General features: G+C 40.8%; 1 protein-coding gene across 7 annotated transcripts in view; it reads right to left on the minus strand.

The window, feature by feature from the left end:
* Positions 1-27,791, minus strand: part of RUNX1T1 (RUNX1 partner transcriptional co-repressor 1) — a 150,557-nt gene that overhangs the window by 4,535 nt on the left and 118,231 nt on the right. For all 7 annotated transcript variants that reach the window (XM_030553442.1, XM_030553441.1, XM_030553439.1 and 4 more), the window contains 2 exons: positions 20,572-20,640; positions 12,500-12,690 (listed from right to left, as the gene is read on the minus strand). In XM_030553442.1, the coding sequence (XP_030409302.1) occupies positions 12,500-12,690; positions 20,572-20,640 (260 nt within the window). The remainder of the gene's footprint in view (positions 1-12,499; positions 12,691-20,571; positions 20,641-27,791) is intronic.

Consider the following 27,791-nt stretch of genomic DNA (forward strand, 5'->3'; position numbering starts at 1 on the left):
GGAAAGAATATACATCACAGGTAAAACCCCAATCCTGCAAAGACTTAGGCTATGTATCTGTATGCGTGCAGCACACAATGAGCAGCAGTGGGTAGGTTATGTGTAGCTTCACACCACAGTGAAAAGCTGGCTGCATCCACACTGCTATGAGTAGCAATATGCAGCCATGAAAGGCTCTGCCAGGGGGGAGGCAGTGGGGAGCTACCAGAGCCTTTCTCTGCTGCCTCCCCCAATGCCAGAGCCTTTCTCCACTGCCAGAGTCTTTCCCTGTGGAAAGGCAAGACCCCAGCAGCAGGGAGGCTACGGAACAATACACTGCTAAAAACAGCAGTGTCGACAAGGGAGGCACTGCTTGGGTAAGCAGAGCCCTGTACATATGCCCATGGTTCTGGTGTGTTTCTATGCTACTTGTCTAAGCAGTGCCTCACCATCTATGCTGCTATGTATACTAGTGCTTGGGGTGTGTGCAGTGTATGTAATCTATGTGCTGGTATAAGGTGTGTGCTGTGTAGATGTACCCTTTGGCACATGCTTAACTTTGAGCAAGTGAGTAGTCTTACTGGACTCAAATTGGTCCACTCACTGCCCCACGTTAACGGCATGCCTAAATCTTTGCACAGAGCCTAAGAGGCTATCACACAGTAGACAGCAACAGGCCAAAGGACAAAATCCTTACTCAGTTCCCATCAATTGAGTCAATAGAATTTTTGCCTGGGAAGGACTTCACAATTTGGCCCACTTTACAGAACATCACAGCAGCCTGATAGACACAGAGTTTCCAAGCCTCTTATTGTACATCAAGAAGGCAAGACTATACATTTAAAAAATCCCTCGCTTTTCAAATGCCATTGATATCTTTATCAGGAATAAAACCGGACAGAACCACATCCACGAACTCTGCGCTTTGAGTCCTACTCAAAGAGTAGCAACCACAGAATATGTCGTTCACTTCCCTACAGTCCCTTGCAATGCCAGCTGGATGCTGGAGCACATCCAACCTACAAGTGATATTCCTAAACTACATACAAAAAATCCCAATTACAGAACAGAACAAAGACTTAAATCCAAAACAATACTTTAAGGAAATTAAACATTTAATTGGAGTCAAGTGGCTTCTTTAGAAAATAACCTGGTATTAGTTCTATCCCTTTTTGGCGCAGGAATATTCTGGCAGATGCAAGAAGAGTAACTGTCCAATGCTCACTGGCTCCTTCAGATTGAAATCAGATGTACATGGCATTCTCAATTCAAACTGATTAAACACACAGACTAAACGAGGTAATTACAAATACATGTGCTAGGGACTGTTTTTTTTTTAATTTGTAAAATTGCTCACATCTTTTAAAACACTTTTTAAAAAAGGTGGAATTACAAACACACAGAAACAGATGTTTTTGGTAGTTAAACTGTTGGAAATTCAGACTCCGTGTCTGGCATCACCTGGTTTTGATTCAGTGTTCATGATCTCTGGTTAATTTTGCTTAGACTCAGTCCAGTTCTGGAGTGGTATCACCACATTACTGCCATCCAGACTGGATAGCTTCACTATATTTTTAAATGCATTTTAACTTCTTTTTTTTTAAACAAGCACACTTTTTTTGTCACCACAATGAAAAGTAACTTCAATACAAATGACTTTTGTAATTGTGTACACAGCAATAAACGGCGTACAATTCTATCTGGAATGTGATTGCACAGTTACTGCTGAACTGGCAATAACCCAACTTGTTTGGTTAAAGTGATTTTTAGAATCGCAGAATTGAGTATTCTTGTTCATTCCCTATGCAAAAAAAGGGTCCTGATTCTCTAAGCAGACCTTCATGGGAAGACCAGTTAGCCCACATGCAGTACCACTGAAATCAGCAGGGTTCTCTAAAGGTGCACAAGTCTTTTAGTGCAGGTTTGATTGCAGTACTGGGTATACTCATTGTAAAAAAATTTGGTGCCGGAAAATGTAGCCTCTATGTAGTCAAGTTTCTACTCAACAAATAAAAGCCAAGTTTTCTTAAATTCTCTTTTTTGCCTCCCTTGTTGGACTTGTTTTGAACTTGATGTGCTAGATTCTACCTGAGCAGAAGTGCTTGTCCAGTGCTTAATTTGTGCCAGGGGTTGCTAGGGCTGAGCCCCGGCATCTCTAGGCTTGGCAGTTCATAGCTCTGGCACCTCTGGGCTTGCTGCATCAGTTATGAAAGTAAAAAAATTGCTTGAGTCCCATCGCCTCTTTCATTACAAATTAAGCACTATGCTTGTCTCTTGTAAATTGCATAGTAGGATGTTACAAACTCTCAGGCTGAAGCCACAATGTCACGATGCAACCAGCTGTCCCAAAATGCATTTTGATGATAGAAAAAGTCACTTACATCTTATGAGTATTTTGTTGAACTGGCTATTTTAATAATTAAATCTCTGCAATGCTTTGAACAAATAAAGTGCTATATGGGTGCTAGATTTTATTAAAACTCTTAGTCGCTGTACAGCTCTAAATCAACGCTTTATAAGCAGTTACCGAATGTGTCCCTACATTGTCTGGTATGTGCTTTTGTCCACTGCATGTATCAGTTATAATTCAACAGGACTTTACAACTTCAGTCTAATTGTGAGAATAAATGCACATAAAATTCATTTTAAAATTCTTGCACCTCCATTTATGTACCAAATTATTGTATTTAAAAGTACTAAAGAACAGTCTTTCTGTGTAAATTGGCAACAAGTGCGCATTCATGAGGAGACTAGCATTGCCACATTAGCTGTATTTTGTAGCATACAATCCACTGGTCCCACAAGGGCTTCTTTTACAGAATAGTACAGACCTCACCATTGTTATCTGGGAATACATATCAAGGAACCAGTGCTATGTCATGCTACAATCCATATGGTAACATAATGTGTTTATATGAAATTGAGCAAAGTTTATGTATTTAAATAAAGCAACCAATGCAGCTATGGATTTTTAATGTGATTTCATCTTTTATACAACCCCTTCAGTACTGGCCTAATGTACTGCAACACCAGTTCTTGTTTTGTACTGAGTTCCAGATGTATCCTAATACTGTAATGACTGGATCATAGGGACCTTAGACTCCTTGTGCATTAGTTAGGCCAGTGATCCCCAGCCTTTTTGTCTGGCAGGCGCCAGATGAAGGACTGTGGCAGCAGTCGAGCATCCACCAAAATGCGGCCGAATTTTAGCAACATTTTGACGGCGACGCCTCTCGATGACACTGCTTGTCAGCAGCAAGCGGCATCATCCAGAGGCGTCGCCGCAGAAATTCGACGGCATTTCGGCAGATGCTCAACTGCCAGCCAGGACGTGGACGCATTTAGATGCCCCCGTGGGCGCCACGGCGCCTGCGGGCACCACGTTGGGTACCCCTGAGTTAGGCTATACACAGAAGGCCAGATTTTCAGCCTATGTAATTCAATTTTGTTTCACTGACTCCAAGGATGGATTGACTTAATGGAGTTTGGCTGAATGAGGATCTGGCCTTGAATCTAAGCCCATTTTCATCTTCCAGAATAACATTCACTACATCTTCCTCAACTCTCAAAGTGAAAAGTCTTGGACCAAAACTAATCCTCTTCCTGGTTCTGATGTACTTTATTTTCAAGATTAATCAGCTTCAAACAGCTTTTATAGAATGAAGGTTTGAGCAATATTATACAATGTGACTGCAGCTCGTGTAGACATACATGAGGTACCTTTAATATAATTAACTTGAGCACTGGAGCAGTGAAGTCTCTTCAGCGCAGGCTGTAGAAGCTCACCAGAAACCCTGGGCAATTACTCACACGGCTAGCTCACACTAAAGCAGCTTCAGTGCTACCAGTACCTGAGCTAGCTATATGAAAGCTAGCTTGGGTATATCTCCACAAATTGTATTACACCTACTGTATCCATAGTTACACTCTTACTTCTGTACTGCATGGCTCTAGTAGCACTTACTGCTAATTGAAAATATCAACCAGGAAAAAGAGTCATTACTTGAAATTAGACGAAGGAGTGAAATTCTGGAACAGCCTTCCAAGGGGATTAGTGGGGGCAAAAGACATATCTGGCTTTAGGACTAAGCTTGATAAGTTTATGGAGGGGATGGTATGATGGGATAGCCTAATTTTGGCAATTAATTTGGCAACTGATCTTTGATTATCAGCAGGTGAGTATGCCCCGTAGTCTGTGATGGGATGTTAGATGGGGTGGGATCTGAGTTACTAAAGAGAATTCTCTCCTGGGTGCTGGCTGGTGAGTCTTTCCCACATGCTCAGGGTTTAACTGTTTGCCATATTTGGGGTCGGGAAGTAATTTTCCTCCAGGGAAGATTGGCAGAGGCCCTCGAGGTTTTTCACCTTCCTCTGCAGCATGGGGCATGGGTCATTTGCTGGAGGATTCTCTGCAGCTTGAGGTCTTCAAACCACAATTTGAGGACTTTAATCATTCAGACATAGGTTAGGGGTTTGTTGCAGGAGTGGGTGGGTGAGATTCTGTGGCCTGCATTGTGCAGGAGGTCAGACTAGATGATTTATAATGGTCCCTTCTGAGCTTAAAGTCTATGAGTTTATAGTCCCAGTTGTCCATCCTGTGCAATTCTACTTTTCCATGAAGTTCGGTGAGCAGAAATGTGTCAACCTTCTCTCCCACAAAGGTTGCAGAACCCATCAGACTTCCTACTTTTGCTGTTCCATTAGCCCATGTCTTATAGACAAACAATTGCTCCATCACTGTTTAAAATTTGTGTAGATTCCTACTCTCCAAAATCCTTGGCAGTGCATTACTTCAACAGCTACATGCAGCTAATAACTCTGAGTCTTTTTTGGCTTTGTCAACAAAGGAGACCTTGGAGATCTCTAGCACTGAGGCTGAATGTTTGCTAACACATTGCGTTTGGCAAGCCATTTTGCTCAACACTCTTGCCATAACTAGCCGTCTTTTTTGAATATTTCCATTATTATACTATGTGCTTTGCTCTTCTATTTCCTGTTGAGACTCAAAAAAAAAGTATTTTAAGATGTTAAAAGTTGATCTACTTTGAAATATCAAAATATGGTGCCATATTGTGCAGAGTCACCTTTAACAAAGTTTCTGACATTGTCCACTTTCCCACGAAAGGCAAATAATACTGCAGTGTTAAGCCTAGCTATGTTAAGAGCCCAGATTTCTTGGTATTGCCTGGAGGGAGTAACAATAATGCACCTACTGGAGAGTACGGGGAAACCTAAAAGCCTGCACTAAAAGTTAATCAATAAAGAGAAAAAGAGAATATGCATGGATTACTGATTGCACAATGGTGTTTAAGAAGGCCATGAGACAGTCCACCCAGGAAATAAAGGATGTACACAAATACATTAGGTTTATTTATATAGCACTTATCATCATGGGGGATGATTTTCAAAAGTGCCAGTGCGACTAAGCAATACAAAGTGCCATTGATTTTGAATGGGACCTAGGCACTTATTAAAAATCCATCCAAGTCCCATTGAAAGTCTATGCGGTTTGTGTTCCTACGTCACATAGCCACAATAGGTAGGAATTTTAAAGGTGCCAAAATACACCACCACATGCAAAATTGTCTCCAAGCTGCAGAAGTCTGGGATTAAGTAACAGGTGATAGCTAAGTACTCAGGGTTTACCTGAGCCATTGATGTTTTATTGTTTAGAAATCCAAGCTGCGACCACCACAAATAAAATACATTAGCATATGAATGTGTTTAGTGTGCAACAGGCATAGATATCAGGCTTGTGTACATTACCTTTTATGGTTCAAACATGAGTATGAAGTGTCAAGTTAGGTGATGCAATCCTGACCACAATTGACCAGTCAGCATAGACCAGGCCCCTTTGTGTTCACAAGCATGTCATATAAGTGTAATAATTCAGACACACAACTCGATAATGTAAACAAGCCTTAACCCTACACAATCCTTAAACGCAGTGTTGGACCAGTTACACGTTTGTTTTATCTAAGCAGATGTCTCAACAAAAAAAGCATCTGCTTCAACTGGAGTGAACTATCATATCCATGTTTTTTCCCCTTAAGAGTGGGGAAGAACACCGTGAGTGTTAGATTTTTCAGTGGCATTTTATACTGGAGCAGAGACAGATGTTTTAATATTTTCAATAATCTGGCCAGTAAATTTACTATGTCTCTTTGCTAAGCTGTTCACCCTTACTATTAAAACTGATTTGCACAACAGTATGTTACAGCCAAAGCAAGCACGGCAGTCATTAAAGATTAGCTGCTCACATATGTTTTGGTTCTTAGCCAAATCAGCTACCAATGAACGGATCATCCTTTGCGTAGTTTCCTTTTCTGTAATTGTAAGGAAGTAGTAAAGAAATAATTTGCGGTTCTGAAATAGTCATGCTGACAGGTAGGCCTGCTTCTGTCTTTTTGCTTTTAAACACATTCTCCCTAAGAGGCTATGGTTCACTTCCATCCCAGGATGTGTACAATTCCTTGGAACTATCCCCATAAAAAAAGCCAGATGAGTGCAAGCCAATCTCAAGGTTTAAGGAGAGCTTCCATTTTAAATACAATATAGGCACTGAAGTAATGGCATTACTCAGTAAATAAGAACAATTTAAACAAAAGCAAAAAGTACCAAAGAAATACTATAATGCTATGTGTCTCACATTTCTCAAAATATTGTGGGCCACTTCTTAAAACTGAGATCCTCTCCTCCATCACACTCCCCTGTCAATCCCTAGTCAGCACTTCCCACAGTGTTTGGTTTCACATTACTAGATTAATGAGAGTACATGACAATAAGTTCACTTTAATGAGATGGGTGGTCTTGACTGGTTACTTCCCCCACATCGTATCTTTGCTGGTTATTTCTTCTTCCTCATTGTTGAGGAACTTAACTTTTACTGTTGAATCTCCTCTCACTGCCTGCAACTCCCATTGCTTTACTCTCCTCAGCTCATTGTTCAACTTGGTTCTATTCTCTTGTAAAGCAGTCATTTTTCTTGTTTGGTTGGTCTTAAAAGCCTCTGGAAACCCTAACAAAGTCCTGGGGTGATTATAGTATGCAGTACAGCATCAGAGATACGAACACCAGAGTTGCAGACTGACTGGTAAAACAGGATGTAACCAATTAGGCAGCAGCAGAGACAAAACAACAAACAACAACAACAAAAAAACAACAAATACAAGTACTGTACTGTGCCACAATCTTAAAGGTAGGCACATCTGGGCTGCCCGTCCCCCTTCCCCTATTTTAGCCCCCTCTCCTACGCATGGGGCAGCCACTTATATATAGAAGTGAAGACGCTGGGACTGCAAGCCCAAGGCAGCTGGCAGAGCAGGAGCAGCACTGGGGTCTGTTTTCCCCACACACCCTGGGCCGGAAGGGGGACAAGGTTGCAGTCTGACCCAGGGAAAGAAGCTGCCTGCAAGGAAGCTGCCCACACTGAGGAGGGAGCTCAGCTGCTGATGGAACCTGGCTTGGAGTATCAGCTGCTGGAACTGGAGCCCGAACTGCACTTTGTTCAGAGATAAAGAACATTTCAGAGTTATGGATAACCTCCATTCCTGAGGTGTCTGTAACTCTGAGGTTTTACTATTATAAAAAAGCTATGCCAGGGTAGTTTGCTCCAAGACTTAATACAAATGTTAAAGGTTCTAAAATCAAACACTGAAATGTTAGGAAATGCCCATTGGGAGATCAAATAGTATATGATCGTGTAGTAAAAGACTGTATCGTATTGCATATGCTCTCAGGAACCACAAGTTGTATGAGCAACCTTAAAATTGGCATATCTTAACTTTGGGGATTTTTACTTAACAGCCTGAATGTTCTTAGCAATTGAAAAAACAAATTCCATTGTGTGAAATCATATTGACTCCATTTCCCCCTCAACTGGGTCATCAGCAGCATTGGAACCCAGGCAATTGTATCTACAGCGTATACCTGGCATAGTTTAGTAGCAGGAGTAGGCTGTTATCCTCTATGTGGACCAGGCACCAGAGAGGGATGTGAACCAGACCTTGTTCAGTGATTTGTACAACTATGTGTTCGACAGTGGAGGAATGTAGGGAATCAGAAACCTTAGCCCATATGCTCTGTTCCTGGCTCAGGAAGGACATGTGTGCAAGTGGTTACAGAGAGCACAGTCAGGTGCATATATTTTACCATTAAGCATTTATATTGCAGTAGCACCACATTGCCTCAACCAGGCCAGGGCGCCATTGTGCCAGACAATATATAAATGCATTGTAAGGAGAAAAGGTGGCTGAGTGGATAAAATGTGTGGCTGTCAGCCAGGGCTACCCAGAGGATTCAGGGGACCTTGGGTCTTTGGTGGCGGGGGTCCTTCCACTCTGGGTCTTCGGGACACTTCGGTGATGGGTCCCGGAGCGAGCGAAGGACCTACTACCGAATTGCCCCAGAAGACCCGGAGCGGAAGGAGCCCCTGCCGCTGAAGAAGCAGCAGCTCTGGGTCTTCAGCGTGGGGTCCTTCACTCGATCCGGGCGTGTTCAGTGGCACTGAAGGACCTGCTGCTAAAGATCTGCTGAAAACTCTCATGGGGGGCCCTGAAAACTCTTGTGGGGGCCCCTGTGGGGCCCGGGGAAAATTGCCCCACTTGCCCCGCCCTCTGGGTGGCCCTGCTGCCAGCTTAGGGATCTGAGGTCAAATCCTAACCCCACTCCAGTGGTGTACAGGGGCCAAAGGAGTGGAGCTGCCATTGAGAGAATTTTTCCCAGTCATGGACAGAGCATAGCTGATTAATGTGGCCCTACACTGATCTCATCTGCAGTCTTCTAAATATCCGCTTTATATCCACATCCACGGATGCAGATATCCACAAACCGTTTTTGTGGCTCGCAGCTTGGATGCAGATACAAATTTTGTATCCGCTCAGGGCTCTGCAGCACACACTCACCACATGTCACCCAACCATCAGGCTCCAGCTCACCTCTCTGAATCATGCTGCAGCGGCAATATCCTGCTGAGTATTCTAGGAGTTATAGTCCCCAGCTTGCTTAGACAGAGGAGGAAAACTACAACTCCCAGAGGGGTGTGTGCTCTCTCCCGGTGAGCAAAGCGCCATTTTGAAAGAGGTGTGGTTGTAATTTAAACTAGCATGTGGCAGCGGCAGATGCTGTGAGGACAATAGTTGTTACCGTTGTCTGTCCTGGCTGGGTCTGCGTGCATTAGAGCTGCTGTAGCTGCATAGAGGTATCCAAGCCTGCGCCTGGGAGGGCGGCGCTGCACATGAGGGCCCAGGGTTGTAGCCTCCCTTCCTGGAGTGGGGAAGGAGGTATGGAGCGGATAGAGTGGCTGAGTGGTAGGGCAGGAGGTCTCTAGGGAGAAGTGGGGGCTTGGCACAGCCTTACATTACTGGTGCACGGTGACCTGTGGAGCTGTTAGTAGAGACCTGAAAATCCAGTAATATCTGCTTTATATCCATGGATATCAACATCCAAGGATTGCGGATATCCACGGATCATTTTTGTGGATTGTGGATCGAATGCAGATGCAAATTTTGTATCTATGCAGGGCTCTAATTATAAGGGCTGTGAAGTACACAGAATTAACACCAGTTCACCAGCAGTTAGTGGAAAGAGATGTGATTAGAATTTAGTCCCGTCATGTGTTCACCTTGCCTTCCTGTATGCCTAACGGGTGGGAGCAACAACAACTTGCTGCCTAGAGATCTGTGCCTAGGAGCATGCTCAGTGCACTTAGCACACAATGAGTTGTGTCTGGCTGAAGCACGTACAGTACATATGTAATTTTAGAGGTTTTAGCAACATGCCTCTAACAGGTTCTACTGAACACAGAAATGTACTGAGGTTTATATCTTTAGATCTGTCCAAAATAGGATGGATTCTCACGGAAAGATCAAAAGATTCCTCTCTGACCCATAACAAATTTCAAGTTTTTCCTTTGAACCCTAAAGGACCTAAATCTTTTCCAAAAAGGAAAAAAGTTGTAAACATGCATCAACATGGGAAAAACTACCTATTTTCCACTAACCTCATTCTTGGAAATGGCTGAACCATTTTTACAGAACCTTAAAAAAAAAATTCATTCCAACAGAGAGTAAATTTTACCCCAAGGGGCTACAGTTTGGTAAAATTACAAGCAACTGAAAATAGAAGCTTATAATGGACACTGCTAGACTACATAAACTATAAGATAGGTATGGTTCCCATACACCATTGCAGTAGGGTTAGGATTTGGCCTCAGATCTCTAATGTGGCACACAGAAAGTTCATCCACTTAGCCACCCTGTCTCCAAAAAGGGACCGTTACTTACAATGCATTGCCTGAGTGAAGACTGCAGGACCAGGCCACTAGATTTGTTTTTCAAATAGATTTTTAAAGTCTGGTTTGATCTTGCCAGGATGCTTGCCAGTTGACTGGAGATGGGATGAATTTAGAGGCCTGCAAATAATGTTTATTCACAGGCTCCGGGGTAGAATGGATATACTTTTTATCCACATCCCTTTGGATCCAGGCTAAAGGAAAACTTTTTAAATATATATTTCTAGGCAATTAACATACTAGTAAACAATACCTCTTGAAATGAAACTATAGTGTTAGACAGAACTGGCTGTTCCTATGTTGCCACTGCCAGAAGTGCTACCATTCAGGAATGCAGGAGAACTTGCATGAAAATGCCCAGCGTGCATTCCTTTGGATGCACATTTATTTGAGGGAGAATGGTCTGTGTGTATTGGCAGATAACAGGTGTTGCATTGATCCCGGCTACTGTACATTTACTCACTAAACAGATTAACTTTACAATTTCCTCTTAGTCATTTACCTTTGGAATTTCAGCGTTCATAATAGGAATCATTTGTATTTACACATGAAAATGATAGCAGCTTAGTGATCATAGCTGTCAGACAACATGTCAGACAAATACCCTTCATGTGAATATATGAGGGGGAAAATGCCTTTGAATATCTTAGCTACAAAATACCAATAATTTGAATTTATGTCGCATTTAATTCTGCAATGGAATACTTAGTACTTAAAGGGTGCCTACACTTCCCTTAGTCTCTCTTTTCCTGAGAAACTTTCAGATGCTCAAAATTAATTCCTTTTGTCTTTGAGTTATTCATCTGTTACACATTATGGAAAAACTCTGGGCATCCAATGTTCCCACAATGGTCTTTCATCTCCAGAGAAGTCTGGTATGAATTAAATTCTTATGCTCCCTCAAATTATGGCTATGTATTGCAGCATGCCACTGATTTATCAGCCTGTGATTTTTGCCAGTTCTTTCAGCATGGTGCAACTCCATAATATGAACCTCTTCAACCTAAGTCATTCGTCTACATTACTAGCAAATGCAGTAATTAAAATGCTTTTGCAATAATGTACATGAATATGCATTCATATATAATGCGATACAACATACCTATTAGTTTGCCAATTCCCTGTGATATAGAACTTGCATAAAAACATGCTTTTCTACATTTTTTTTAACATCTCCCAATCAGAGCAATAGTTTATGAGAGCAATGTTCTCTGGTTACCATATTTTATTTTGAAATAGCTGTTAAAGTGGCTATCATAAATTTAGCAGCAATTTATAAGGGCATTTTTAATCATTAGTTTCCTTTCCACACGGATGTTAATGTTTCTTTCTTCTCTAAATGACATAAGATTTCATTATATCCAAAACACTTCAGCACTGGCAATAAGACTATTGTTTTTTCACTCCTGACTTCCTGCTATATATGCTGCCATATGTCCCATACCACAAGAATTCAAAGCTTCCACTATCATGTTTAAGTCTGAATTGAGGTTTACCATGCTCATTCCTATTTTACTCTTTGTCGCTCTTTCATTCTATTTTTCTCTTGCCAGATGCTGTTTGTCCCGCCCTTCAGCTCACACATAATCTCTGTAGCTGAAATAATAAATTCTAATTACGGAAACATTCTTGCAACTCCGCATACACATTTTTTTCTTCCAGAATCTAGTTTTGTGCTGATCATGTCTACACAAACCCTCTCCCTTTGCAAAAAAAAAAAAAAAAAAGTAAACAAAATGTTAGCTACCTTGCTATAAGCCTAAATAAATGTCACTTATTTTGGGGACATTAGAATTTCATTATTTATCATTGCTCATTGAATGTTATTTCAACCACTAATTTTAAATAGATTGTGTTATTTTAAAGTATTTTAATTTTACATCTAAAGTAAATGGAAAATATATAGACTATATTCCCATCACTGCATTATTCTTATTGCCTCATTCCCCTGCTACCAATCAATTTAAAGCCATTTCAGACTTCTCTTCTGAAACAATTGCTGGCCAGTTGGCAGACAGGATACTGGGCTAGATGGACCTTTGGTTTGACCTAGTATGGTCATTCTTATGTTCTTAGACAAAGATAAACAAACAAAAAAATGAAAAAGAAATTGAGTATTAAGTCTTTATTGCAGGTGGCTGGGTGGATTCAAATTCTGATAACAAGGCTCCGCTTTGGTATACTTCTGAGTAAACTTTGAGATGATTCGCCTCCTACTGAACTGCTTACCTCACTTGAATCTTCCTGTTGATTGATAACAGCTAATGCATCCTCTGCAGCCTGTCGCTTGGCTTCTGCAACAGTGCGCTCCATTTTAGCTCTCTCTGTAGTGATCATGTCGTGGGCTTTCCGTTCTGCCTCTGACACTGCCTTTTGCAACTCTGTCATCGCCTGACGTTTTACTTCATTGACTGCTTCCTCTACAAACAAGGCAAGAAGTCTTCATCAGCACAATAGGTTTGGTACAGGACTGTTTGATTAGAGGGAACAATGCACAAAGGAAGCATATACCCTGCTAATAGCATGCCTCATCACTTCCGGAAGTAAGATAAGGATGAAATTGAGTCCCTATGACCATTGAGCTATTCCCTCCTTCTACTTCCCCATCATCTGAGGAGTACATAAAGTGCTCAGATAGTAAATGGTGGGCAGTACAAAAGTGTAGCTGTTTCTGATCTTCAATTTATCCTTTTGTATCTTTTTGAATATTTTGCTTGACAAATTTTTTCTGCATAGGACTAGATTTATGAAAGAATTCTATGAAAGAAACTAATTGAGAAATGACACTGTGAACATTTTTAGCTCTAGGAACTAGAATAATACAAATAATAAATTAATACACCTCTACTTCGATATAACGCTGTCCTCGAGAGCCAAAAAATCTTATCGTGTTACAGGTGAAACCGCATTATGTTGAACTTGCTTTGATCCGCCAGAGTGTGCAGCTGCCTTCCACACCCCCCGCCCCCGGAGCACTGCTTTACCACCAAATTCGTGTTATATCAGGTCGTGCTGTATCAAGGTCGTGGTGTAATAATAAGTAACATTCTGGTTTTAAAGCTTCTGTAAACTAGGGCAGGACATTGGTATACACACCCTTAAAGGCATTGATGGGTTCTCTGGTATATAAAAACTCAATGTAGAGTATAATGAAAAGGTGCTCAGTTAATACACCTCTTAAAACAAAGTCACTGATAAACAGATAATCTAACTTTAGTGTGTCTAAAGTCATTTTCTGAATATGTAGCTTTCGAATGCAAAAGGTACGTTGCAGTGTTTCCAGTTTTGAGTCTAAACACATTGCTTTTTTGTTTTAGTTCTTACCAATTGATCTCTGTTCCGAACCAACATTTATATTTTGAAGACTTAGGCCCTGATTCAGCAAGTCACTTCAGCACATTTAAGCCAATGGGAAGTAGGCACACACACAAACATGTACATAACTGATTTGTTAAAATCAGAGCCTTAGTGTTGTCTTAGACAGATATAAACCATTGCATTAAATTATCCAGTATGAATTTGTGTAATACATTCTACGAGGCTACCCCAGAAAACAGGAGTTGTCATGAATTGGTTATTCAGTTTTTGATGCAAGAAGAATGCAACGATTTTACTAATGTACAAGCTTTCAACTGACAACTAAAACAAGTAATTTTTTTTTTAAATTAACTGTTCTAATTAACAAGGAAACCATCCTCCCCCTGAATTAGTTTATCTAATTTTCATCTTTATTCAAAGCAAAATGACAATGATTAATTGAAAATTTAATAAGCAGTAATTATTAACTTGGCAAACCTAGTACCAATTAACACTCTATTAAAACTAATTATGACATGTTTCACTCAAGTGTTTGCATTTAATTGTTTCATCCACTTAAAAAGCACCTTAATTAAATGTTCTGTCTAATTAAAAACATAGATTCCTAATAAAAATGGTTGACTGTAGATTAAAAATGTAAGAGTTACAAATGTGCTCCGGTTACTTTGGGTTTTGTTCAGTATTTCACATATGTGCGTGTATATACAAGTGTGGGAAATCCACAACTTTCCCCAGTTTAGAGCTCTACATTAGCAGTGGGTAATCCCAGTACTTGATGTCATTTGCTTTGTTATAGTAGCATCACTGAAAGAAGCAATTTTTAAAAATTATTGTTTTATCATGAATAATCCTAATTTTAATGTACTAATGCACAATCCAAATGACACATATTGACTTCATTTGAACCTGTTCAAAATGATACCTATTTCTGTTACACTAGTGCCTATTAAAGTAGGCTCTGTACATACATGTATGAATAAATAGTCTCTGATCCAAAAAGATATGTTTAGACTGAAGATTTGGAGAGGGAAAGAAATAAAATTAGAGATAAAACTTATGCCTTTATTTTTATGAGGCTGAAAATATGCCTTTATATTACTATACCATAAATGTTGTTTGTGGGGAGGGCATCGGGAAAGGGGAAAATCATACCCTTCAACTATACAGCCAAGGCCTAATTTACTTTGAATATTCAAGGTGAATTAAAATTCTATCTAAGTGGCAATACAGGACAATAATTTTTGCTTACGATCAAAGCTGCAGCTTGACTAATTGTATATGCAAATCAGGCAATTTATATTTAAATTATGCATTCCTATTCTAGTCCCACAGGCACACACAGATCAGCAAAGGGAACTGGTAGGACATTTGCAAGGTGCTTGAATATTTATTACCAACTGCAAACATTCTCTGATCGCTTGAAAAGAAATATACAGCAGCAAACGTACAGATGCAGTTTTATTACCATTTTTATAACATGGAGGCAACTTAAATACAAACCTTTTGCATTGTATGAACTACAGTTATTAACAAAGCTGATTTTTTGAGAGAAAAATCTGTAGTCTTTATGGCATTTGCTATGAATGGAAATATTTTTAAATGTGTATGAGGCACTTTCACTGCACTATATAATCTCGTCAAATCTTAATCTAATATTGAGAGGTTTGCAGTGGTTAGAAATCCCAGTTTAAACTGTTTTTACAAGATTTAACAGAGATTTCCTAGTTCAATGCTTTATACATATTTATTCCGACACACTGTTTTTATTTTGATTACTGTACATAAGGTGGGAGGAAATAGGCTCAGTTACTATAGTTTATAATCTAATTCTGTATTGTAAAAATTTACTCAAAGGTTCAAATGGTGTTGTCAAAGTGTTTTAAAACATTCTAGAGACCACAAGCTGGGGCAGAGTGAAAATATCTCTGGTTTTGGATGAACTATAAATGGTGTTTTGGGTTTTCAGTTAGATTTGATTATATAAATGGAGAGTTGATATATAAGGTGTGATATCTGATTGTAGTAATATAACCACAAACAAAGCCAAAAAGAGATAAAAGTTTATTTAGTTTTTTCAATCACAAGCAATAACTGTGTTTCAGTGCTGTACAAATACATGACCCTACCTCTAAAGGAAATTATTCTTCCACATAAACACTTATTTTCTGCACATTCAATTATTATAGATAACCCATAATAGTTGGAAGTGCTTTGTTACTCCTGCGGAAATTCTGCACCAAAAAAATTAAAAATTATGCACACAATATTTTAAAATTCGGCAAATTTTATTTGTCACTAAATAAATGTGGCTCCCACATGGTAGTGCGGAGCACAAGCCGCTGACTACATTGAGGTGGGAGATCACCCTGAAGCCCCCACCTCCTCCTGTACAGGGACTTGGCAGTGAAGCTGCACCTGACCCTGATACAGTGAAAGGGTTGGGCCTGCCCCAGAAACAGTGTGGTGCCCTGCCCCTCTGCGCCAGGTGAACAGGGCATTGGTGGGTAGGCTCAGACCAGCAGGGTACAAGTGTGGAGGGACTTAGTGTCGGTGGGCAGATCCAGGTGTGGGGTGAGAGGTTTCTATGTGGGGCAATCTGGGCACGGGAAGCTCAGTGAGAGATCTGGATGCACAGGGGCTCATTAGGCGGTTCTGGGTGCAGGGGCAATGGGACTCTGCAGGGAATCCAGGTGAAGGTATTTGGGTCTCAGCAGGGCAGGTCAGCGTGTGAGGGGCTCAGTGTAGGGAGGCAGATGCTGGGGGAGTGGGGCTTGATGGATTGGGGGTCCAGGTGCAGTTGGCTGGGAATCAGTAGTGTGGGAGTCATCACTGGGGTCCAGGTGTAGGGCGGTAGGGCTTGTCAAGGTGAGGGTTTGAAGGGCCTGCTTAACGGGGGAGCCCCAGCTGCTGCCAAGGGGAGGCTGCATGCCAGGCTCCCACTTCCCTCCCACAACCCCCTGATTCCCTTTTCCTTCTCCATTTCCCTCTCCTCACTCCCACATTCCCCTCCCCTGCCCTATCCAACACCCCCTTCCTTCCCCATTGTCTCTTCCCCCTACACCTTTGCCCCCTTCTATCATTTCCTCCACCCACCCTTACTCAGAGTGGACACCCACCATGGACACTCACTGTTGCACAGAAAACAGGAAGGCTCCCAGCACACAGAAGGGGAGCCCGACTGATACTAGGACCCAGGAGGCAGTGTTCAGCTGCAGAGTCAGCAGAGCAGAGAGGAAGCCTCCTTCAGCTAGACAGCTCTGCACTTGCAGAAATGTTAGTGAGGGGCAATGGCACATAACCCTGTGTGCCCCCCCATACCTCACCTCTCTTTGGAGAGGGCAATCCCCCCCCCCGCAAAAAATTTCCCCATGGTCTTCCCCACCCCTCCCCTGGTTTCCCTTTGCTCCCCTGCGGTTTTCTGCAGGGAAGCACCGGACTTCTGCAGAGGGGGCATTTTCTGTGGGCACGTAGTCATGCAGAATCCCCCAGTAGTAAGGCTTCATGGACAGTGAGGCACTGCAGATTTGATTATCACAATTCAAAATAAAACCCATGTTACTTGGACAATAGCTTAATGGCAGTTATGGACACTACACGAAGAGATTTTACTTTCCTAGACAAGACAATACTAGACTTCCCACAGAAAAAGAATAATAGTGGCATAGGCCACCACTTCCCTTCCAGAGAGAGAAAGGGTGATTAGTTTCAAATATCAAAAAGTATGAAAAATGTGGCTAAGGATGCACGAGTCTAACAAATATATGTATAAGACCTCTTAATTTCCTCACAACTGCTAATCATTTTCATGGGTTTATGGGTTCAGTTACAACATTCACTCATGCTGAGCTGCCCTTACTCATGTGAGCAGCCCCAGCGAGAGGGGCATTCAATAGGACTGCGTGCCGGAGTAAGCTCTACTTGACACAGTGTCTTTTGGGCCTGACCTTACATACTGAAATCAATGGCATTCTTTCAACTGACTTTTATGAGAGCTGAATTGGGTTGTTATGGCTTAAGCCTGCAAAATGCTGAGCATGCTAACCTTGCTCCAACAATCATGTAAGCATGTGCTTAACTTTAAGCATGTAGCTAGTCTTAGGGAAGTCCACAAGCTAAGCACATGTTCACATACATGATTTGCTGGAATAAAGCCCTGGACTTCAAACTTGTAGAAGTTTCTCACTAATGTTTTGATGCTTCAGGTTTTCAGTGTCCAATTGGAGACAGCTATGCCTGATTTTCAAGTGCTTAATCCAGGGGTGGGCAAACTTTTTGGCCTGAGGGCCACATTGGGGTTGCAAAACTGGTTGGAGGGCCGGGTAGGGAAGGCTGTGCCTCCCCAAACAGCCTGGCCCCCACCTCCTATCCACCCCCTCCCACTTCCCGCCCCTGACTGCCCCCTTAAACCCCCAACCCATCCAACCCCCCCGCTCCTTGTCCCCTAAGTCAGCACAAGGACACGGATCCCCAGGTGCCCATGCCTATGGACTAAAAGCCTCCTTTTCACCTGGACTAGGCTGAGCTGCATCTGCCCTCCCACCCACAAAAGTAGCTAAATTACAAGGTTTCATCATGCTCTGCTATGAGAATTATGCTAGTTGCTCCTTTCTCGGGCAGCTGGGAAGGAATTTGTCCCTCATTGCCAGATTGGCCATGGCAAGGTGGGATTTTTTGCCACCCCTAAAGTGGGCTGGGAGCTTGGGGGGGGGGGGGCAAAAACAACCACAAAATGGAGGTTAAACTATGGCAGGGGTAGGCAACCTACAGCACACATGCCAAAGGTGGCACGCAAGCTGATTTTCAGTGGCACTCACACTGCCCAGGTCCTGGCCACTAGTCTGGGGGGGCCTCTATATTTTAATTTAATTTTAAATGAAGCTTCTTAAACATTTTAAAACCTTATTTACTTTACATACTAGAATAGTTTAGTTATATATTATAGACCTATAGGAAGAGACCTTCTAAAAGTGTTAAAATGTATTACTGGTACGCAAAACCTTAAATTAGAGTGAATAAATGAAGACTCGGCACAACAATTCTGAAAGGTTGCCGACCCCTGAACTATGGTGTTGCAACTCATTCTGTAAGCTTCAGGCAGATGTCCAGAGCAGGTACTCCATAGGAAATTGATACAATGGTCAGATAAAATGGACTGGGAAAGGATTTAAAGGAGGTATTCTTTAAAGGAGCAGAAATAGGGGAAGTTCGGGACTCCTATGACTGGCAGGGAATCAGTCACCTCTTCTTTACAGTCCTCTTAACCCTCATTTGATGAGGTGGTGGTGGCAAGGTCACAACAGCAGCTTGCCTGGAAAGCAGGAAAGGCAAGGGAAAGGATTGCCAGCAGCCCTCCAGATATATGTAAATGATTCTGGAAATACCTGCACTGTACAATTTTATCTGCCGGGTACTCTCAGACATTTAGGAATAAAATTGAAGACAAATTAAACCACTTCCAGGGTCTCCGGTCCTTAGAGAGACCAGATGTCCCGATTTTATAGGGACAGTCCTGATTTTTGGATCTTTTTCTTATATAGGCTCCTATTACCTCCCACCCCCGTCCCGATTTTTCACACATGCTGTTTGGTCACCCTACCGGTCCTTCTTTTTGCATAGCTGGACAGTGGTTATAGACATCTTATTTACGATTCTCTCAGTCAGAAACTATGTTCAGTTAACATTAAGGATCCAATTTAAACCCATGGCATGAAAACAGAGTTGGGACTAGAACCAGGTCTGAATCAAAATCTGAGATCCAAAACAACCCAATAGGACAAATGTTCATAAGGTGTAAACTGACACAGTTCCTTTCACACCAGCTGATGAGCTGGACCCAGAGCTTGAAAATGTTTGAAATTTGATAACAGCCCCAAATTTTGCTGCTCTAGGCCATCTCTAGTAAAGAGTGAAACACCATTCTTCTTTCACTTTCCTGTGTCTAGGAATTGCAAATAATTTGATATGTCAAGTTTACAGAATTTGCCAAGCAGCAAAACCTAGAAACCCTATCAAGAATAAAGTTTCAATTTCAGAAATTCCTCTATACAACATTGCAGTAGAAAATCCTGAAACTGTTGTATCTGCCATTTAACCACTAAAATTATGGGTCATCTTATCAAAGGCAGTAGCAATGGGACATAAATGTGCCTCTGCGCCCTAGCATTTGCACAATCAAGCAGACATATGTATATGCAAAAATCACGCCTGAGTGCACACAAACTGGTAGCTGAGCTGATGCCCTAAGGATGAAAGCCTAGCTTCTTTGAAGTCAATGGCAAAATTTTTGTTGACTTCAATGAAGCCAAGATTTCATCCCACGACAGCAATATGATCCCTTCCAGTGAACCCCTGTGCTCATGCCAAACTTCATGGAGTTCAAGGAGTTCTGTACTATTCTGCCAGTGCAGAACAGATCACAACATCAGGGACTTACACTAGTTGCACCAGCATTTGCACACACTAAGCGAAGTTGTGCAGATGCTACATTGTATCCATCTTTGAAATTACTGTGTTTAAGAGCGTAAATCTCACTGTTGATTAACAGCCATGAAATATTACACATTTTTTCACATTATAATCCCAACTCTGTGTTTTTCCATTTTTTTTAAAAAAAGTACATATTTATGTTTTCTTTTCCCTTGGAGGTTAATGGCGTGGAAATCTTCAAACTTAAAAAATTGTCAAACTTTATTTTTTTTAAATTGCTCAGATGGAAACTTTTGTATATCAAGTTTCAGCGTGAAGCCATTATAACCCCTGAACATTGGGTTATTTAATGGAAATATTGACAGCCCCTAAACTGTAGTGGCAGATGTTTTTATAATAAAGATTATTTCATGTTCTGATCAATTCTAGTTTACGATTATTAAATAAAATTTCTTTTTGTTACTAGTAAGCCCTTTCTTTTCATTCCTCACATCAGTGCATTAACAACTGCACACAGCTGCCAGAACACTAGGCTCATGTTTTGAAACAATTCTTACCAGCTTTCTTCCAGATCTCCTCTGGCACATATCCAGAAGCAGGCCTATGAAGGAATTCCCGATGTGATTCTACAAGAAGGAGCGGGATAGGGTGGGGAAAAATAAAGAGTACTGTAAGCAATGCTTAATCGTTAAACAAGGCTTAGAGAAATGCCCTTTCACTTTGCTTATTAGTCAGACAAAAGCATGTGAATATCACCTTTACATAAAATAAAGAGAACACTATGGCCGTAGCCCATAAATGTTACCTAGACCAGTTAAATGTTTGGGACTCCAATGTCTCCTCTCAAACCAAGCTGTTACTATTTCACTTTATTTTTATTTTACAATGTTTAAAGGCAGATACGTAGGACAGTTTTGCAAACCCTACTGAGGGATAGACATTTTTCTTCCTTTGTAATCATATTTATGAAAAGAATAATGCAATAGTTTGCATTTGGCAGTTCTATGAAAAAGAGAATGGTGACTGTTCAGAGGAAGAAAAGACAAGATGTGACACTGATGATCAAATAAGCATTCCACAGATAAAGAAAGGAGCATTTCTGTATGTCCAAACCTACACTTCTCTAAATCTCAACAAACACTATTGGATCTATCTGCAATTTTCAAAAATAGGAGCTGAAAATTAGGTTTCTAAATCCAGAACCCTAAAAAAGTGGCCTGATTTTCAATTTTCCCATTGAAAGTCTGGTCACATTTTATAGGCTCTTGTCTTAAATACTTTGGCCTGTGGGCTTGATTCTAGGTCCACCGAAATCAACAGGAGCTTTTTCCATATACTTCAAAGGGCTTTGGATCAGGCCCTACATAAACTTGGCTGCAACAATTCACTCTGGCCTAAAATTTAACATACAAAGCAAAGGAGAATGCTCTCTTTTTAAACAAACTTTCAAATCCCCCAAACCTTCCTTTAAACTATTTTTCAAAGTAATAAAGGAGTGTTTGAAAATAATAAGAAAAGAAAAAGAATTTCAAGATGCTTTCTGTTGCCTGCATGGCCAAAAAGGCAATAATACTTGGATTTAAAGTAATTAAATTTAGCAAACAACTAGTCTATAACACAGTATAAGCATTTTAAAAAGGTACTGGTAAAAGTAAAAAAAAAATCTGATATTTGATTTTGAAAACCACCAAGCGCACATGCATAGCTCTTCTGACACAGAGTTTTCCTACACCTACCAATATGGTTTAAAGTTATTATTAGATAATACTGTATATGGTTCAAAAGCAGTCTTTTGGAGACAGGCATTTATTGACTAATATGTTGAGCCGTTAGTGTCTAAAGCAGTGGTTTTCAAAGCAAGTCTGCCGCTTGTTCAGGGAAAGCCCCTGGCAGGCTGGGCCGGTTTGTTTACCTGCCGCGTCCGCAGGTTTGGCTGATTGCGGCTCCCACTGGCTGCGGTTCGCCGCTCCAGGCCAATGGGGGATGCAGGAAGTGGCATGGGCCAAGGGATGTGCTGGCCGCCCTATTTAACATTGCTGCATTCACAGAGAACCTAGCCCACTGAGACTACAAGTCTGAATAGGCCCTTAGAGCACTACTGCACCATTAATACTACTACTAATACAAATGAAAGAGGAATGTGGTATTAGGCTTTTAGATACACGAGACTTTCAGCAAATAGAATTAAATGACATCAGTGACCAGTTTGCCAGCTAATTGTTAAAATTTCCAAATACAAAGATCAATCAAGCTCATATTCAAACTGCAAGTCACTTACATAAAGAAAGAGATTTGCTGTAAGGAAGAATTAAATCAAGAACTTGTGAGAGAGACTTCCACAGCTTGGAACAGGACACAAGAAAGAAAGAAAAAAAGGACCACTTATGATTCTAATAAGAAACACATTTCCAAATAAGAAAAAAAATAATGAATGTAGATATGGTGAAGTCAGTCCTGATAGTTCCATGAAAAGCAAGACATACATCTGCATGGAACTAAAGTACAGGAAGTGACTGAAGGACAGTTAAAAAGGGGACATAAGATGAAGCCTCAAGAGAGTTGCTCATTAAAAACAAAACAAAATAAAAAACGTAGGGGACTTGAAAATCTGGCAAGAAACACAAAAAACTACTCACTAAATCCCAATAGCCCAGTCCTAAAATATTAGATATAAATCAAATTGAAAAAGTCATAAAGAAAAGAATGCATCACTGACAGGAGAACTGCAGAAATCTGAAATCATACAAAAAGCTCCCTAACAAGCAAAGAGAGTGAAATTATCAGACAAATTTTAAGTGGGACAGGATTTAAATGCCAGAAACAATACTGGGTTTGTTAGCTCATACAAGATAATAAAATAATTATGATGAACGATGAGAGCAGGATGAGTTCACAATAGTGAACTTACATAGACAACAATGAAGTAAACTAATGTTTGAGTGTTTCTTGCTACCGGTGCAGTTCTAAGTGGACATTTGTACTCTCAAAAAATGAAACAATTGTAACCAGAAAATGAGGTAAGATAAAGGACATTATGAAAGCTAAGGAGGTCTTACAGAATCAAAACAAATAGTAAAAGGTTCTACAGCCACATAAATAAGAAGAAAACAAAGAAAGAAGAAGTGGGGCTGCTATACACTGAGGATGGAATGGAGGTTAAGGATAACCTAGGCATGGCCCAATATCTAAATAAGTACTTTGCCTCAGTTTTTAATAAGACTAGTGAGGAGTTTAGCGATGATGGAGGGATGATAAACGGGAATGTGGATATGGAGGTGGATATTACCGCAACTGAGGTAGAGGCCAAACTTGAACAGCTTAATGGGACAAAATCGGAGGGCGCAACTGAGGTAGAGGCCAAACTTGAACAGCCTAATGGGACAAAATCGGAGGGCCCGGACAATCTCCATCCGAGGATATTAAAGGAACTGGCGCGTGAAATTGCAAGCCCGTTAGCGAGAATTTTTAAGCAATCGATAAACTCGGGGGTTGTGCCGTATGACTGGAGAATTGCTAACGTAGTTCCTATTTTTAAGAAAGGGAATAAAAGTGATCCGGGTAATTATAGGCCTGTTAGCTTGACGTCTGTAGTATGTAAGGTCTTGGAAAAAATTTTAAGGGAGAAAGTAGTTAAGGACATAGAGGTCAATGGTAATTGGGACGAATTGCAACATGGATTTACTAAAGGTAGATCGTGCCAAACCAATCTGATCTCCTTCTTTGAGAAGGTGACGGATTACTTAGATAAAGGAAATGCGGTAGATCTAATTTACCTCGATTTCAGCAAGGCATTTGACACGGTTCCACATGGGGAACTGTTAGTTAAATTGGAAAAGATGGGGATGAATATGAAAGTTGTAAGGTGGATAAGGAACTGGTTAAAGGGGAGACTCCAACGGGTCGTATTGAAGGGTGAACTGTCAGGCTGGAAGGAGGTTACTAGTGGAGTCCCTCAAGGATCGGTTTTGGGATCGATCTTATTTAACCTTTTTATTACTGACCTTGGCACAAAGAGCGGGAATGTGCTAATAAAGTTTGCGGATGACACAAAGCTGGGGGGTATTGCTAACATGGAGAAGGACAGGGATACTATTCAGGAAGATCTGGACCACCTTGTAAACTGGAGTAATAGTAATAGGATGAAATACAATAGTGAAAAGTGCAAGGTCATGCACTTAGGGATTAATAATAAGAATTTTAGATATACGTTGGGGACGCATCAGTTGGAAGCGACAGAGGAGGAGAAGGACCTTGGGGTATTGGTTGATAACAGGATGACTATGAGCCGCCAATGTGATACGGCTGTTAAAAAAGCAAATGCAATTTTAGGATGCATCAGGCGAGGTATTTCCAGCAAGGATAAGGAGGTGTTAGTACCGTTATATAAGGCGCTGGTGAGACCCCATCTGGAATATTGTGTGCAGTTCTGGTGTCCCATGTTCAAGAAGGATGAATTCAGACTGGAACAGGTCCAGAGACGGGCTACTAGGATGATCTGAGGAATGGAAAACCTGCCTTATGAAAGGAGACTCAAAGAGCTTGGCTTGTTTAGCCTGGCCAAAAGAAGGCTGCGGGGGGATATGCTTGCTCTATATAAATATATCAGGGGGGTTAACGTTAGGGAGGGAGAGGAATTATTTAAGTTTAGTACTAATGTAGGCACGAGGACGAATGGGTACAAACTGGATATTAGGAAGTTTAGATTTGAAATTAGACGAAGGTTTCTAACCATTAGGGGAGTGAAGTTCTGGAACAGCCTTCCGAGGGAAGTAGTGGGGGCAAAAGACTTATCTGGCTTTAAGACTAAGCTTGATAAGTATATGGAGGGGATGTTATGATAGGATAGTTTAATTTGGGCAATTGATCTTGGATTATCACCAGATAAGTCTGCTCAATGGTCTGCGGGGACATGTTGGATGGGATGGGAACTGAGTTACTGCAGAGAATTCCTTCTTGGGTGCTGGCTGGTGAGTCTTGCCCACATGCTCAGGGTTTAGCTGATTGCCATATTTGGGGTCAGGAAGGAATTTTCCTCCAGGGCGGATTGGCAGGGGCCCTGGAGGTTTTTCGCCTTCCCCTGCAGCGTGGGGCATGGGTCGTTTGCTGGTGGATTCTCTGCAGTTTGAGGTCTTCAAACCAATTTTGAGGATTTCAATAACTCAGTCCTGGGTTAGGGGTTGTTATAAAAGTGGATGGGTAGGGTTCTGTGGCCTGCCTTGTGCAGGAGGTCAGACTAGATGATCATATTGGTCCCTTCTGACCTATGAGTCTATGAGTATTGTCCTTCAATATGAAATTTATCTTGAGGAGAAAAGACACTGGACTCCCATGAAGACAAGGGAAAAGTTAGATTTCCTCACATGAACACCAATGGGGCAAAGATACAAAAACAAGAATGAGTTTTTCCTGGCACTCTATTGGATGGTAAGGATGGCTATAACTTACATTTTTTTGTAAAATAACTGAAGAAAAGGAAGATTGCTTATGTTGCAACTTGGATTTTTCTTTCAGAAGAAGGGAAATAACCTCAAGAACTCAGCCTATTGTCATTGTGATGTAAGGTTTTCTTGTAAGCACTGGTGTGTTCACTTCAGGAGTTTAATCAACCATGACATCAGAAACAGTTCATAAATCACTGACAGACAGTCAACCGGGTTCTGAAGTTCAGCAAGTACCACGATCATTTTGTAGGCCATTAGAGACTTTTGACTTTACAGAAACAGAAGCAGTGTTGAAAGAGTAACACATGGAGATATTTTTAAACAGCTGAAACAAATACAGAAGCTCAGTAAGAAAAGTTACACTGAAACTAAAAGCTGGGCAAGTTAAGAAAAAATAAAAGATATATGCATGGCATCACATAGTGATGAAGAAATTAAAAAAAAAGGGTAGGAAGACTAAACCAAGGTAAAAGGTATCTTCCAGATGATGAAAAAGGACAATGCATTTTAGAAAGAAGAAATGGAAAACGGATTGAATTTACAACAGAATGGACACTCTTATCATTGTGTAATAAACACTCCAAGAGCTGCAATCAAAATAATGAAGGGATGAACACATTGCCTTTGAAGGACCTATCTGATCTTATTTGGCTCAAGATAGCAATGGATGGCAGCATCAAATTTGGCCTTCCTTCTGCAGTGGACAAAACGAGCCTGTGGTCACAATGAAGGCGATGACACACAAAGCATCAAAAGGATAAACATTTTACATCATCAAGTTATTGACTATGTCTGAACTATGGAATATTTTTATATACATATTTTGCTTCATTCTGACACTAAGAATAAACATACAAAGCTAGCAGCACATTGCCAACAAGCCTCAATGAAAACACATTCTAACAACCCCCTTCTTTAGGATACCGTGATTGACACCAGTCTCTAGTAGATATAACCTCGGTTGTAATGTAGGTGAGGAAACAGACTTGGCTAATGGGTCCATTCTTCCTAATCTATGCTGGCAAAGTGCAGGAACATCATGAGTAACGCTGAAAAGGGCTTCAAGCTTCAGTGGTTACATATGACTGATATGGATGTAGAGATATGCCATAAAGACTAGACACTGGAATTCTGCCTCAGCTGCAAGAGTTCCAATTCAAAACTGTCATTCCAGTGTAATGTTAATGGAGTTACACTGATGTAAAACTAGAGAAATGCAGTGGTGAATCAGACTTCAATTTTCCAGGCTTATTGGCTTGCACCATCTTCAACTTTACTTAAACATAGTTTTGAACCAGTATCATTCTTTAAAATGTCTATCATAACAATCTTTAAAGTATAAAGTTGTGGTCATGGGGCACAGAATTAATAACAGTTTGGTTCAAAAACACAAGTACTAAATTACTAACTGAGACAAAAAAGCAAATTTCCTATAGCATTCAGTAGCAGGGTCTATTTCTTCTTTTCTAGCAAGTATTATTTTGGCAAGCACCAGCATGGAACAGCATAAGGCATGGATAAAGATTATCCCTGCCTCAGAAGTTAGAATAGGAGATCCAAATTACAAACTAAACAATTTAGCAGCTCCAGTTCTCTGCAACAGTATATCACTTATTACGCTACAATCTAGCCCAAGCCTCCATTCCAGCTAGTGAATTAAAAGCATTAAAAGCTGCAGTGATTGCCATTACATCTTTACAATTTTGCCATTTCAAGCAACAAATGTACTCTAGCATTCACAGTATTCCTCCAAATTCTCACTGGGAATACTATGCCATCATGGTAAATACTAATTATTTGCAAATGGCAGTGGAAAGATTTCAGTGGTGACCACTATACAGGCATGGCAGTGGGTACGTCACTGCTAATGCAGAATGGGCTGAAGGAGTTGATTTACATAAAGTACAAACTAGTTTTGAAAGTTTAGATTTTAAAGTTTTGTTTAATATATGGCTAATGTATGTGTTCTTTACAGCTTCACATGCCCTACACATTCTGGTCTCAACATGACCTAGCACAAAACATGGAGACTCTTGTGGGATTTCAAACTCCATTCTGTAATATTTCTGTACAGATTTCTATCCCCAAAGAGGTTTAGACAAATTCAGGTAAACTTCACCTTGGAACCTTCTGAAGTTGCCTACAAACATCTTTACTCAATAAGGTTACAGGTCTTATTTACAATTCACAAAGCCTTCATTGTTAACTTATATCATTGTGTGTCTATTACAGTATACTTATTTATTGTTATGAGGAAGAAGATCACAAACTGTTTGGAGTATATATTATTTAAATCCCTCAACAGAAGTGCATGAGTACCTATGAACAATTATTCA

This window comes from Gopherus evgoodei, chromosome 2 (assembly GCF_007399415.2).
Source record: "Gopherus evgoodei ecotype Sinaloan lineage chromosome 2, rGopEvg1_v1.p, whole genome shotgun sequence".
NCBI lineage: Eukaryota > Metazoa > Chordata > Testudines > Testudinidae > Gopherus > Gopherus evgoodei.